We start from the raw sequence: 12498 nt of genomic DNA, 5'->3' as shown, positions 1-12498 counted from the left end.
TGGTGCTCAGCAGCCCCGGCCAGGCAGGGGGAGGGAAGAAAATGCCAGAAAATGGGGGGGCAAAGCAAAGGCATGAAGGGGAAGGGGCTGAGGGGCACCACGATCCCGTGAGAGCCCAGGGTACGATGGGGATGGGGCATCGGAACAGCCCCACGTGTGCCCAGGGTGACCTTGGGCCATTCGATCGTGGCCTGGTGGCTGGAGGCTCCCATCGATTTGGGCTTGACCATGTGGCCACGTGGCCCAGCTCAGTGCTGGGGTGGGTTTGCTGGGTTTCCTGCTTCCCCAGGGCTCCCTAACCCTCCTAGCGCTTGGCACGAGTTTTTCTTCTTGTGGATTTATCGGGTCACTCTTTGAAGCCCTGGGAAATGTTCTGTACCCATGCTGTGCTGCAGCAAGGAGATGCCCACATCCTGTGCCCACCTCCCTCGGCTCATCCAGGAGCTCCTGCCTGCTGCTTTCCTTGGCATGTCCTTAACCTGGAGGTAACAAGTCCAGGAGGAAAGAATGATCCAGTGTTGCCCTTCCAGCCTGGAAGTACCTCTGAGCAGTCATTCATCGCCAGAGCCATCCTTTGCTTTTACAAACCCTCCCAGAGCATCACCCAGCATGGGAGAAGCAGAGACCTGCCACTGTCCCAGAGCCCCCAGCTGCATCCTGCCCTATGTCCAGTGCCCACAGTCTCATCTGTGACCCCATCCAATCTGTCCCAGTGTCCCCACGGAGTCCCCGCAGGCAGCAGGTGCCAGGGATGGGCAGTGTGGTGGCAGAGCTCAGCTTGAGCGTGCTAACCTCTCCTAACAGGCAATCAAATCCCTGCCCCGGCAGGACTCCCTGCATATTAATTGCACTGCGTTATCCAGCCATCTGTTCCCGCAGCCAGGAAAAGAGCAGTCCCTTTGGTCTCCTTTATTAACAGGTTTCCCTGTAAATGCAAACAAACCCTCCCGCCTCGGCGCCGCTCTCCAGCTCTGCTTTGAGGCACCCAGGAGGCAAGTGGGAGCTCTCAGGCATTTCAGTAAATCAAGAGCAGGGAATGCAAAGGTGGTGATTTCACACTGCCAGGGGAGGGGGAGAGGCCTCTGCAAAGCCAAATCCGCAGTTCAGATGGTTTGTGATGCTCCTGCTAATGTTAAAGCCCCTTGCCTTGCCTTGGGAAGGAAGGGGGAAGCTGAACTGGCTGTGAGGGAGATCTGCCTGTGCCCCCAGCCATGCCCAACCAACCTCGAGGTGTGTTTCCACCTCTCCTTTCCCCGTTCCTGGGCAGAGGATGTGGTGCCTGCTCTGAACTGCCAGCCCCAGTAATGCAAGGCTGAGCACAGGATACCCTAGTGTTGGTGGTGCAGATGCTGGGCTGCCCAGGGAAGGGAAAGGGCAGTAACAGCTCTCTATCTTGGCACCTTTTTGGGGGGGAGAAATCACTGGAGATTATGAATTTTGGAGGTGGGGTCCTGAGAGAGGGCAATAGTCATCCAGCATCTTCCTGCAGTACCTCCAGCCCCTCCAGTTTTGCTCTTTTGCTGGAGCTGGGAAGGCAGCCACCTTTGGCAAGGCAGAGGCTGCACTAAACCGTTGTTTCTTCTGCTTCTCCTAAATATCACCAAAATGCCATGAGTTGTCCTCAGGCTCAGCCATGCCTGCTGCAGCTGTACCAGCCTTACCCCAAGGCAAGTGGCTGCTGCCATCTCTCAGCACCCAGAGCCTCCCAGGGTGAGGTGGGGCTCGGGGTGGGAGGTCTGTACCCCCACACCAAAGCACCAGTCCTTGCACAGAGCCAGGAAGGGAAAACAGAGTTCCCAAGAATAAAGGACACAAGTCTGCCAGCCCGCTCCTGTGGTCATCACATATGAAGTCCCCCAGGACAGGGGTGATCAGGATGAGGCCCCAGTTACACCAATTCAGCATTTGCTTTTCTCCTTGTTCTATCCTTCCCTGCATTTAACACGCTACTGCACCAGAGCAGCAGGTGGGCTCGAGTGACCTGACATACGGCCATCTGGAGAATCTTTATTTATTACTCTCCATACACATCTCCTCTGTATCTTGACATCTGTGCTCCAGCACAGAGCTGGGCTGCCCGAGGAGGCAGCAGCTCCGTGTGCAGAAATGATGCTGCAAGGGAAGAGGTGCTTAAAGACCATCAAGACAAAAGTCTGCTCAGTAAAAAGGATGAAACCCAAGAGATCTGCACAGGGCAGGTTTTTCACCTTCTCCAGACCTGGTCACTCCCCTCCACAGGAGGTAAACACAAAGGCTGCCAGCACTGGAGTGAGTGCTGTGATTCAGCAGGGCAGCCCTGCTGCAGAACTTACAGGAGAGAGGATGAAGGTCAAGTGTCTTGGAGCCACAGCACCAGGAAATAATTTCCAATTTCCAGGACAGAGTGCTGGCTTATCTGGGTACAGCCAGCTTATTCCTACTCCTCCCGAGGGATCCCTTACTCCTCCAGGGAATCTGCTCAGAGAGAAGGGGTGGGATGTCCCACACCTTTACAAACCATCTCCAATCTTCAGAGGGATTGTTACCCACCACAGCACTGCTCAGCCACAGCGACAGCAGTGACCGAGCAGGGAATGCCGCCACAAGTCCATTCCTCACCTTTAGCCAGTGTCCTTCTGGCCTCTGACTTCATTGCAGAAAGCCACAAGAAGGGTGTCTCGTCTCCTTCCCCAAAAGGGAGCAGATTTCCAGGCACAGGGAATAGTTGCAACTCCAAAATTGCAGCACAGGATTGCAGGGAAGAAGAAACAACCCCAAAATCCAAACAGTGCAGGGACTTTGTTAACATTCAGGAGATCTGAAGGAGACCCTGGAGAACCTGCAAGTCAGCAGGTGCTGAGACACAATCCTCTTCCACCTCAGCTCCATTTGCCCATGCTGCCTCTGAGTCCCTACTGGTACAAGCAAAGCTTTCTGCTTGTCCATGCAATTCCCTCAGTCTTTGCTGGGTTTGGACTGCTGACACAAGAAAAGATTGAATAACCTAAGCCACACGATGAACCTCGAGTTCTGAAAAGTCTCCAATGCTCAGAAATTTGCTCTATCTGCTGTATTAAAAATAGCAGGACTTGAACTCAAGTGTGTGTTCCTGTCCCGCTGGTTACAAGGCAAGGCTTTCCGTGCAGCCTTGTGGAGCAGCGCCCCTGGACTGGGACACACACCTCTGGCAGGCACATCCACACCATTTTTAATACCCTGTGCTGTCCATTTCAGGTTTGAAATTGCTGACAGGCCTGCAAGACCCCTATACCCAGTTAGAGCAGCCCTGCCACATGCTTTCCATTTATTGTTTGAAACAGTCTCTGCCATATTTACCAGGTCTGGCCTGTCACTCCTCCTCTGGGTCCTCCAGTTCCGACATCCTCCCCTGCCCCCCTCCAACACGATCTTTAATTCTTTAATTCTATTAATACCACCTAATAATTACTTTGTTCCAAGCCTGCTGAGTAATGACTGCCAGCACTTCTATTTCATTACTATTCCTGTAAAGAAACCAAGCTTTTAACACGCTGAATTTCTGCAGAGGAGTGACAAGAGCTGCTCACTGTCCCCCTTGCCCACATCTTCCACAGGGCAGGAAAAGAACCAGGCACTTTATTCTCCATGCATCGACAACAGTCACAACTGTGTGATCTGGTTCAGAAGGATAACGAATTAAAATTTAAAAAATCAAACCCAGTTCAGAGAGCTCAGAAAAAAAATACAAGCGGGAGGAAAAGAAAAGGCAGCGACCAAAAAGCACCTACTACCTTCAGGTATTCTTCCTTATAAGCCACTACCTCATGTTCTCTGGCTCAAACCAACATTCACCTCAGTTCCTCCAGAGGTGCTGGGCTTTGGCTTTTCCTTCACTCATCAAAATAAAGTCTGGTTAACTTAGAATTCAACCTACACGGATGAGAGCAATTCAAAGCAGCAGCGTAAGCAGCGCAGAGCACGGAGGAAGAGTGAATTAATAGCTTCCTTCATTAAAGCTTACCTTCAAAGAAGTCAGCAACAGAACTCGTCATCACCATCTTCTCGCAGACATTTATTTTTATATTCACAAGAGGATGAATGTAAGAGAAATTTATGGAGATGCTAAATCAAGGCTTTTGTTCCTAACTAGAAAGAAGTCGCTCTCAGCAGTTTAATTATTGTCTTAGTGCAGGACTGACATTTCAAACACTGTGCTCTTTCACTAACTCCTTTAAAATCAAATTACTTAAGAGATTAAGGTAACACAAGGTAACAGAGGTAATGCCACCTCCAGAAAAACACCTCTGGGATCATTTCACTCAGTTATCCCTTGTGCAGCCCCTACACCCATCTTGATCTGATCACACCTGGTTCCCAGAGGCTGTGCTGAACAAGGAGCACAAACCCAGGCAGCAGCAGAGCTGGGAGTAATCAGTTCACCCACTTTCCAAGGCTATTTCATCCCTGCTGAAACCAATCACCTCTCAGAGACCTACAGCCTCCACTTTCCAAAGGACAAGCACATCAGGACAACTCCAGAGGGTACACTGAAAAATTGAGGCTGTTTTATTGATGATTAGACTCTGCACTGGCAACAAGCATCAAGCTAATACAGACAGACTTCAATCAAAGCATGAGCTTTGAATCCGAAGTTGTAAAGTGACATGATGCCTTAATAAATTAAGGAAGTTAATTCCTCCCCATCGTCAAGTCTTCACTTGAAGTTCTTTGCAAATTCCTCTCCTTTCTTAATAGAAGCCTTCAGCTCAGACATGGCCGCAGCAACCATCTTCTCTTCAAAGGGGGAGAGCTTGCCAAGGCCTAGGTTCTTCTCAATTCCTTTTTTCTGAGGGAAAGAGGATTTAAGGATTAACCATTCATTGAATGACCTAAAGAGTAGCTTAACAGCTCTAAGTATTATCCAGCTGAGACACAGACCCAGCCTGGGACCTGTGTCATCTCTAGTCTGCCAACCCTGTGCTTCCTGGAAAGCCTCAGAAGCCTCTTACTATCTGTGGCAACTTCTACAGCCCTCACAAACTTCTCATTCACTGTGCACAAGTGTGAAACCAGAAGCCAACCCAGCAGCTCATTCAAGAGGAGACGGACACCAACTGATCCTTCCTAACTCCAGACCCACCATCTGGCAAGAAGATCTCCTCTGGTGTATGTCCTTTGCTTGCCATCTCAAACTGCCTCAGAGTGGCACTCCCAGGTTTTCAAGATGTCTACATTCCCTCTTAATATCCCTCTGCTTGCACCCCCTCACAGCCTGCCCCTAAGACAGCACACACCACCCTTTGCATCCCAGCAGCCACAACAGGGCTGCAGCATCATTGCTTTCCACCACTCCACCAGGGTATGAGTGACAAAAGGAACACTTCTTTCAGAGTTCAGCAGAGGTCCTGAAAGCAAGCTATTAATGCTAATCCATGCTGTAGCTCCCCATGTGCCTCAGTTTCTGAAAGATTTGCTTGTAGCAGATCAAGCTGAGGAGACAGGATTGCTGACTCTGGTTAATCATATGAAAGCCCAGAGTAAACAGGCCTGACTTGAGGCAAGCGTGACCTCTTAAGCCAAGTCTGAATCGCTGGTTATTCACTGATGTGCAGCCTAAGAGCTGATAAAAGCAGCAGCAACCTTGTCAAGCTGAGCTATGTGCCCAAATGCCATACCCAAATATTCCAGACTCTTAAAGGCACACCCAGGTGTTAACTCCAGCAAGACCAGGCATTCAGCTAAACTGAAACCACTGAGTAAAACCCACATGACACAACCAGTAGCTGCTGTTTATGAGGCTCACGATGTAAAGGACATACCCCCAGTTGCAGAGGTGTAGAGAAGTACGGGCTCTCTGTCACGTCCGATCGAACAAAGGCACATTCAACAACCCCCTGCTTTCCATTCATGGCATCCAGCAGGGAGAACACAAACCGAGCACCAGCATAGGCCATAGACAAGGTGGCAGATCCTGGAAGAGTTAAACCACTTTCAGAACAGCTCACGTTGAAATTTGATACTTCCTTTAGCATCAAAGGTTTCCATACTGGTGTGTTTACAGAGCTGTAATAATGAAGTGTCCTTGACCTCAAGCTCATGGCTAGTTGGATAAAGCAGCAGCTTTTGGCCAGCTACATTTATCTAACTGACCAGATTTATAAAAGAAACAGCTTAATTTGACAAAGAAGATTCTTTTTAAACTCACAGGTGGTGTGGGACCAGTTAATATTTAGTCTCACATACTGAGCTGTTTCTAGCAGCACAGCCCAGGCAGCAGCTGACAGAGCGGAGCAGTTGGACTGGCAACCAGCAGCTCATAACCTGTAAATAAGATTACACTGCAGAGCACTGCACCCCTACAGACAGTCAACAAGAATTACTTGGAAGCTTTACTCAAGAACCCACCTGCTCCTGCTTTAGCCTGGACAACTTCAGTGCCAGCTTCTTGAATTCTTGCTGTAAGCTTCTCCAGCTGATCCTGAGGAAACTCCACTTTTGGTGTGCACTAGATGGGGGGGGAAAAAAAAGTTACTACCAATACCAGAACCCCTCCAGATTTAGCATAAAGCACACAATACTTTTTGTATCACTGTAGTTGTTACCAACAGTTCTCAACCAGGCAAATGGGCTTCCCCAGCTCACAGCCTGTGTGACACTGACCAGCTGCAAAAGTCATCAGGGCTGGGATTACTGCATGGCCTGGAATAGGAACCCAGCCGTGCCCAGCTTCCTCAGGGACAAACCACAGCTTCACAGCCAAACCAGGGCTTGCCATGGTTCCTCACTGCTGTGTAGTCCTGTGCACTACAGACACCCTCCAAGCATTAGGAATTTCAAAAAGCCATCTTGTAAATATTCGGGTCACTGTGGCATTCTGGAAGTCGATCCAGTTTCCCAGCAGTATTTAGGAATTCACTGAACTTTCACATACAGCTGTGCCAGTAGCTTAAGCACAGCTGTGTCTGTCCCAATAGACTGTTTAACCAAAGCACCTCTCAGCATTCAGCTGCTCCAAAGCCCTTGCTCTTATTCCCTAAGAAAATCCTTCTGTGAAGGATACTTTACTCCCCACTTAGAGCACAGCTTTTCCCCCTTTGTTACAGATTGCTCCTTGGCCATATCCCAGCATCTCCCCATGAGACTGCACCTGCTTTAGAACTGCATTTCAGCCTGGCTGAGATGCTTGAAGGGACTGACTACCAGCCATAGCTGAACAGGCCTCCCTGCACAGCCTGAGCTGTGCCTTTCAATGCTGGAGGTTCAAGTGGTTTCCAGTCCTTCACAGCAAAATCAATTCAATTTTTCTGCTGAAGCCAGGTATTCCTGTCATGAGATACCTGTCACAAACAGTGCCAAGACACCTGAACACCCACACTCCCTCTCAGTTCTTATCCCAAACTCCTTTAGAGGAAAGCTGGAACTGTTTATACTACCCAGAGGGGCTCAGATTTAGATTGTTGCCTTCCACCTCATCCTGCATCCCATCCCAGAAGGAAAGCAGCCATGAAAGCAGCGAAGACTCTCTGTGCTCTATCCTAGCACATTACCTGCCATCACAAAGGCACTTTACATCAACCCTAACACGCTGACAAGTGTGCTGCCACACACAGCTGTCACCCTGACTTACCTGAGAGATCAGAGGGATGATGGTCTTCCCAGCATGGCCACCAATAACCGGAACAGTTACTCGAGCTGGATCCAAGCCCTAAAGGAAACATGAAACTTTCCAGCTCCTGAAGCACACAGGCAAGAAAAACAAGTGAAAACACCACACTTCACTCTCTGCCCTGGATATCAGGACACACAGGGCAGGAATTCCAGAGGCAGCTACACTCCAGGGACAAAGCCTCATCTACAGAGAGGAACTCTAGGTTACTCTGATCACTTCATGCAGGCACAGGATATTACTACTGCAGGTTTGGATAAAGAGCAGCACAACATAAACACCACCAGGGCTACTAAGAGCAGTAACCTGTTACAGCTCCTGATACTTTGCAGAGTATCCTGTGACACACAGCACAGAGCTTGACTTGCAAACACACACTACAGCTCAACCCTCTCCTCTGGTTGCATGGCACGGTTGGGAATGCCAAGGGAATTAAGGCCAACATGTAGCTCACTTGCAGGGCACAGCTATGAAAAGGAAAGGTCAAAGTCTCTTGAACCACATTTTGCAAGAAACCTTATCTTCAGGCTCCTCTAAATAAGGGAGATAAGGAATCATTGCCTTTGCCTCTAGCTGCACAGAAATCCCAGCTCCTTTAGCTCTCTGCAGTGATTCTGAAAGCATTTCTTTATAATTTGATGATCAAAGCAGGCAGTATCCCTCCCCCTGCATGTTAACCATGACCTGCCTTTAGTTCAGCCACAAAAGTATTCGCTCTGACGATGTCCAGTGTCGTAACACCAAAGATTTTGTTGGGATTATACACACCGTGCTTCTTGAAGACTTCTGAAGTTATTGGGATGGTTGAATTTACCTACGAGCAAGAAGAGGCAAGCACTGAATAAAAGCAGTTTAATAAACTTAGCATGAACTTAACAGGCCAATTAACAACCCGAACTATAATTCCAATTTGGAATCAACTGTAGCCAATTACTTTAATGCCTAAATTGAAGAGCAATTTACAGCCAGGCTGGAATAAAAATAATTAATTTTAAATAACCATTAAGACAATAAATTTGTTCATTCCCATTACAAAGGCTCCTCCCTCAGTGAGCTAAGGCTTTTATCCCAGCTAATACACCGGCTTGCATTATAACCAGTCATGCAGATTTGGAGATATTAAGCACTTTTATATCCAAGTTTCCTCTGAATTAAATATAGCCAAGAAAAACGGGTTAGTAGAACCAGGCTTTTAGTGCTTTTCTGCAAATACACTGCAGACCTTAAAGATACTGGTGAAAATTAGTAGGAATTTGGATTACTCCTGTACTCTCAGTCTGGAATTTGGTGAAGTTTTTCCTCTACATTCCAAGGTCTCCAGAAAACACTTACTGGGTTAGAAATAATACAGATCATGGCTTCTGGACAGTGCTTTGCACAGGCAGATGTCAAAGAGGCAACAATGCTGGCATTGGTGTTGAACAGGTCATCACGGGTCATACCTAAAACACAGCCAGGGCAGGATTGTAAGTTACCCACAGCTACCATCATGGGCAGGAAATCTAATCAAAACCCAATATTCTACTCTGGACAGACACACATCAGCTTCTGGTTTCACAGATCAAGAACAAATTGTTCAGTTGCAGTAATGAACTGGCTCCAAATGTAACTCCTCTCACTAATAAAGAGATCAGCCCTTTTCAGGAACAACCAGCCCAACTGCCCATTGTCAGAACTGACTTCACTGAGGCTGCCTGAAGTACACTGTGACCACACAACCCACACCAGTGGTGCTCAGAGCAGCACAACTGCTCTCAAGATGAATTCTCCTCCCTAAGTCACTTCCACAACTACAGTTTAAATGCCAACTGCTGCGTGGAAAATATTGCTGGTTGTGTAAGTGCCCCCTCATTTCTATTGCAGCAACTACTTTAACCATGAAAAATGAAGATTCAGGAAGAGCTAGGCATTAAAGTCTAGAATTCTGTTATGTTCCTAATAGGATACGGGAAAGCAGAGTGGAAATGGAGCAGGTCAGAAACATTTTAGGAAGGCTAGACAGCATTTATTCAGCGATGCCCCAAGAAGTTGCTGTACAATGGACACAAAACAAAATGGATTCTTTCTCTTCTGCTGAGAAATGAAGCAAAAGAACCAGTTTTTATGCCTTGAGCATTGCTCTGGGACAAGAAACACTAAGGGAGACTTAGGATCACTTGCATGAAGAATCTTTGCAGCTCAGCCCCAAGTAGGAACTCCAGAAATCAGTCCAGCCCACTTCAAAGGGAACAGTCTAAGAGAGGCTGAATGAGCTGCCTGACACCACAAGGAGCTCTGGGGCAGGGGCATTAACAGACCACTTAGACCCCAAGAGACACAGCTCCATCTGAGTAGCAGAACTGCAGAGATCCACTTCAAAGCAGCCCTGGGGCTTTCCAACAAAGGGAACATACCTGGTTTTCTAGGAACTCCCGCAGGAATAACAACAACATCACAGCCCTTCAGACATTCTGGCAACTGCTCAGGTCCCATGAAGCCTGAAATGGAAGACAGTCAGGCATTATGTTTTTGACAGTTATTAAATAGCTGACACTTTGAAGTACAAAATCATGCCCAGAGGCATCCAAGTCCTTTTATTAATTTAACCTTCAATTCAGACTTAATGCTGAAAAGCAAAGAAGTGCAATTATGGATGGATCCCATTTGATGTTTTATCCTTGTTTCAAAACTTACAGAAGGAGAGTGGTGAGAATCTCACATTCACCTGTTTTCCAAACTCCCAGTTCCTCCTGCTATGTGTATTTACTCTCCAAAAGCCTTGGCACTAGAGTCAGTGCCCCCAAAGAACTGCAGACAGGCACATTCATGTAAAATGTCACCTTTTGGTGATCTTCAGATAAAAGAAAGATGAGCAGGTTAAGTTTTGATTTCATCAGAATCTAAGAGTAAAGAAGCACATGGAATTCACGTGGACATCCACGGAGTGTTAAATCTGCTCGTAGCCAAACTTTTAAATTCAACACTCTTGAGATAATTTCACTGAGTGTTTCCTGCCAGATATCACAAATTCCCCTTCAACAGTGCAACCACAGCCCATTTTCATCTCCATACACATCAATCTAATCAGCTAAACCTTAATTAATCATTCACTGCTTGAGGAAAAAGCTACTTAAATTGATACTGGGCTTCAGGATCAGTGGGTGAAGATTTCCCCTCACAAGCAAGGGGCATTCAGGGTCAGCCACCCCTTTGGGAGGATCCCTGTGGAACACAGGCCATTCCCATGGTACCTTTGACACTGGCTCTGGTCTCAATGTGGCTGAGGTCAGCTGCCACGCCGGGAGTGTGAGCGATGTCGTAGAGGCTGAGCTTGCTCACCAGAGGGCTGTTCTTCAGGAGCAGGGACAGGGGCTGCCCAATGCCCCCTGAGGCCCCCAGCACTGCCACCTTGGCATTGTTCTGTGCAAAAGAGACAATAAACACGTTGTAGAGGTGTTCTGGCAGTTACCCCAACAGTGACCTTGGGGATTTCACCATTCCTTCTTTACTTTTAGTTCTATTTCTCAATTTTTTACCAAGCACTGTGTAAACTTGATAGTCTAAGCCTACAGGAAATGACCCTCACAGCAGCCTCCCAGAGATCCTTCAGGTTTATTGGTAGGACGAGTTGGAGGAAATGGTTATTTGTGATCTGAAGCTCAAAAGGGAAGCAAGGCTAACGCAAAGGAACCCAAAGGATCTCCTTTCTCCCAAGAGAAATGCCTGCCTGAGACCAATACCTGCCACCCTGTGGGCCCAGGCCTGATTTAGGGCAAATGTGGTCCACAGTTTTTCTAGTTTATGTTGCCAGTATCAAAAAAATATGCCTTCCATTTGGCAAATCAATGCATTTAATGGACTGCAGTAAATGTAATAACCACTGCATATTTTGTGCACATTGTGAAGAAAACGTTTACACCTGAAGTAAATTCAAAATAGCACCTGCAGATGCCCCAATATTGAGGACTGAGAACTTTAAATGACTACAATTTCCAGGTTTGATAATGTGGCTGAGAATCAAGTAAAATCCACTCTACTTGGCTGCCTGGTGAACCAATTTTATCCTCACTCAGGTACTGGCAGGGTGTAATTTCTCTCACAAATGCCTGTTTGCACAGTGTTGCTACACAAGAGGAAAGCTACTTCCAGGGGCCAGAACAACCTTAAAGTGCAACACTCTGCCAAGGTGGTGGAAAACTCCTGTGGAGATCTAACAAGCAATTACTGCTGAGAAAGCCATTCTTTATCACCAGATAAAGCCATAATAAATAGCTCCACGTCCCCTCATGAACAGCTTAATTACTGTGCTATGATGGGAAATGATCTACCCAGCAACTGGACCAGACTAACCTCAGCCCAGTTTTCTTGCTATTGTAAGAAATATAATTTTGCATAGAAGTCCTTAAGAGGAAGCAAAGTCTGGCATGAGTCACTGCTGAGCCCCGTTTGTGACTGAGCTGACACCGTGGGGTCAAAACCTCACTGCTAATAAATACAGCTCCCATTAAAAGACTTCTACAAGGCTCTCCTGTACAGCACATCTTTATAGCTGCAATAATCACTCTTTTACATCCCACCGGGACTATTAACATTAGCTAGAGGTCAGTCTTATCCATGCAGCCACAGCAGCAGAGGTTTGGGGCCAGCAGAGTGGATTTCAGCACAAGAAGGATTACTGCTAAACCCCAGCCAGTTTCAGTTCTTAACACCTTCGCAACGCAGGGGCATATTTGCACTAGAGGGAGGAAGCAGCAAACCCATCACCCTCTGCACACCATCAGAGAGAGGAGTTCATACAGGATTATCACACTCACAGCTGCCTGGAGCAGGGCGGGAGTTGCTGGGCCACGCCCCGCACGGCCCCTGCCCCAGAACGGCGGTGTCACCGGGCAGAG

The 12498-nt window shown here is 47.6% G+C and overlaps 1 protein-coding gene across 1 annotated transcript in view; it reads right to left on the bottom strand.

The window, feature by feature from the left end:
* Positions 1 to 4496: 4496 nt before the first annotated feature.
* The window catches only part of MDH2 (malate dehydrogenase 2), a 9063-nt gene continuing 1061 nt past the window's right edge, over positions 4497 to 12498 (bottom strand). The window contains exons 2-9 of the mRNA XM_008640369.2: positions 10855 to 11023; positions 10018 to 10101; positions 8957 to 9066; positions 8313 to 8438; positions 7586 to 7663; positions 6364 to 6463; positions 5778 to 5929; positions 4497 to 4804 (exon numbers count right to left, since the gene is read on the bottom strand). Of these exons, the coding sequence (XP_008638591.1) occupies positions 4673 to 4804; positions 5778 to 5929; positions 6364 to 6463; positions 7586 to 7663; positions 8313 to 8438; positions 8957 to 9066; positions 10018 to 10101; positions 10855 to 11023 (951 nt within the window). The 3' untranslated portion in view covers positions 4497 to 4672. The remainder of the gene's footprint in view (positions 4805 to 5777; positions 5930 to 6363; positions 6464 to 7585; positions 7664 to 8312; positions 8439 to 8956; positions 9067 to 10017; positions 10102 to 10854; positions 11024 to 12498) is intronic.

Source organism: Corvus brachyrhynchos, unplaced genomic scaffold, assembly GCF_000691975.1.
Source record: "Corvus brachyrhynchos isolate BGI_N302 unplaced genomic scaffold, ASM69197v1 scaffold99, whole genome shotgun sequence".
Classification (NCBI taxonomy): Eukaryota; Metazoa; Chordata; class Aves; order Passeriformes; family Corvidae; genus Corvus; species Corvus brachyrhynchos.
Note: the sequence above shows the minus strand (reverse complement) of the source record. Positions and strands in the feature narration are given on the sequence as shown.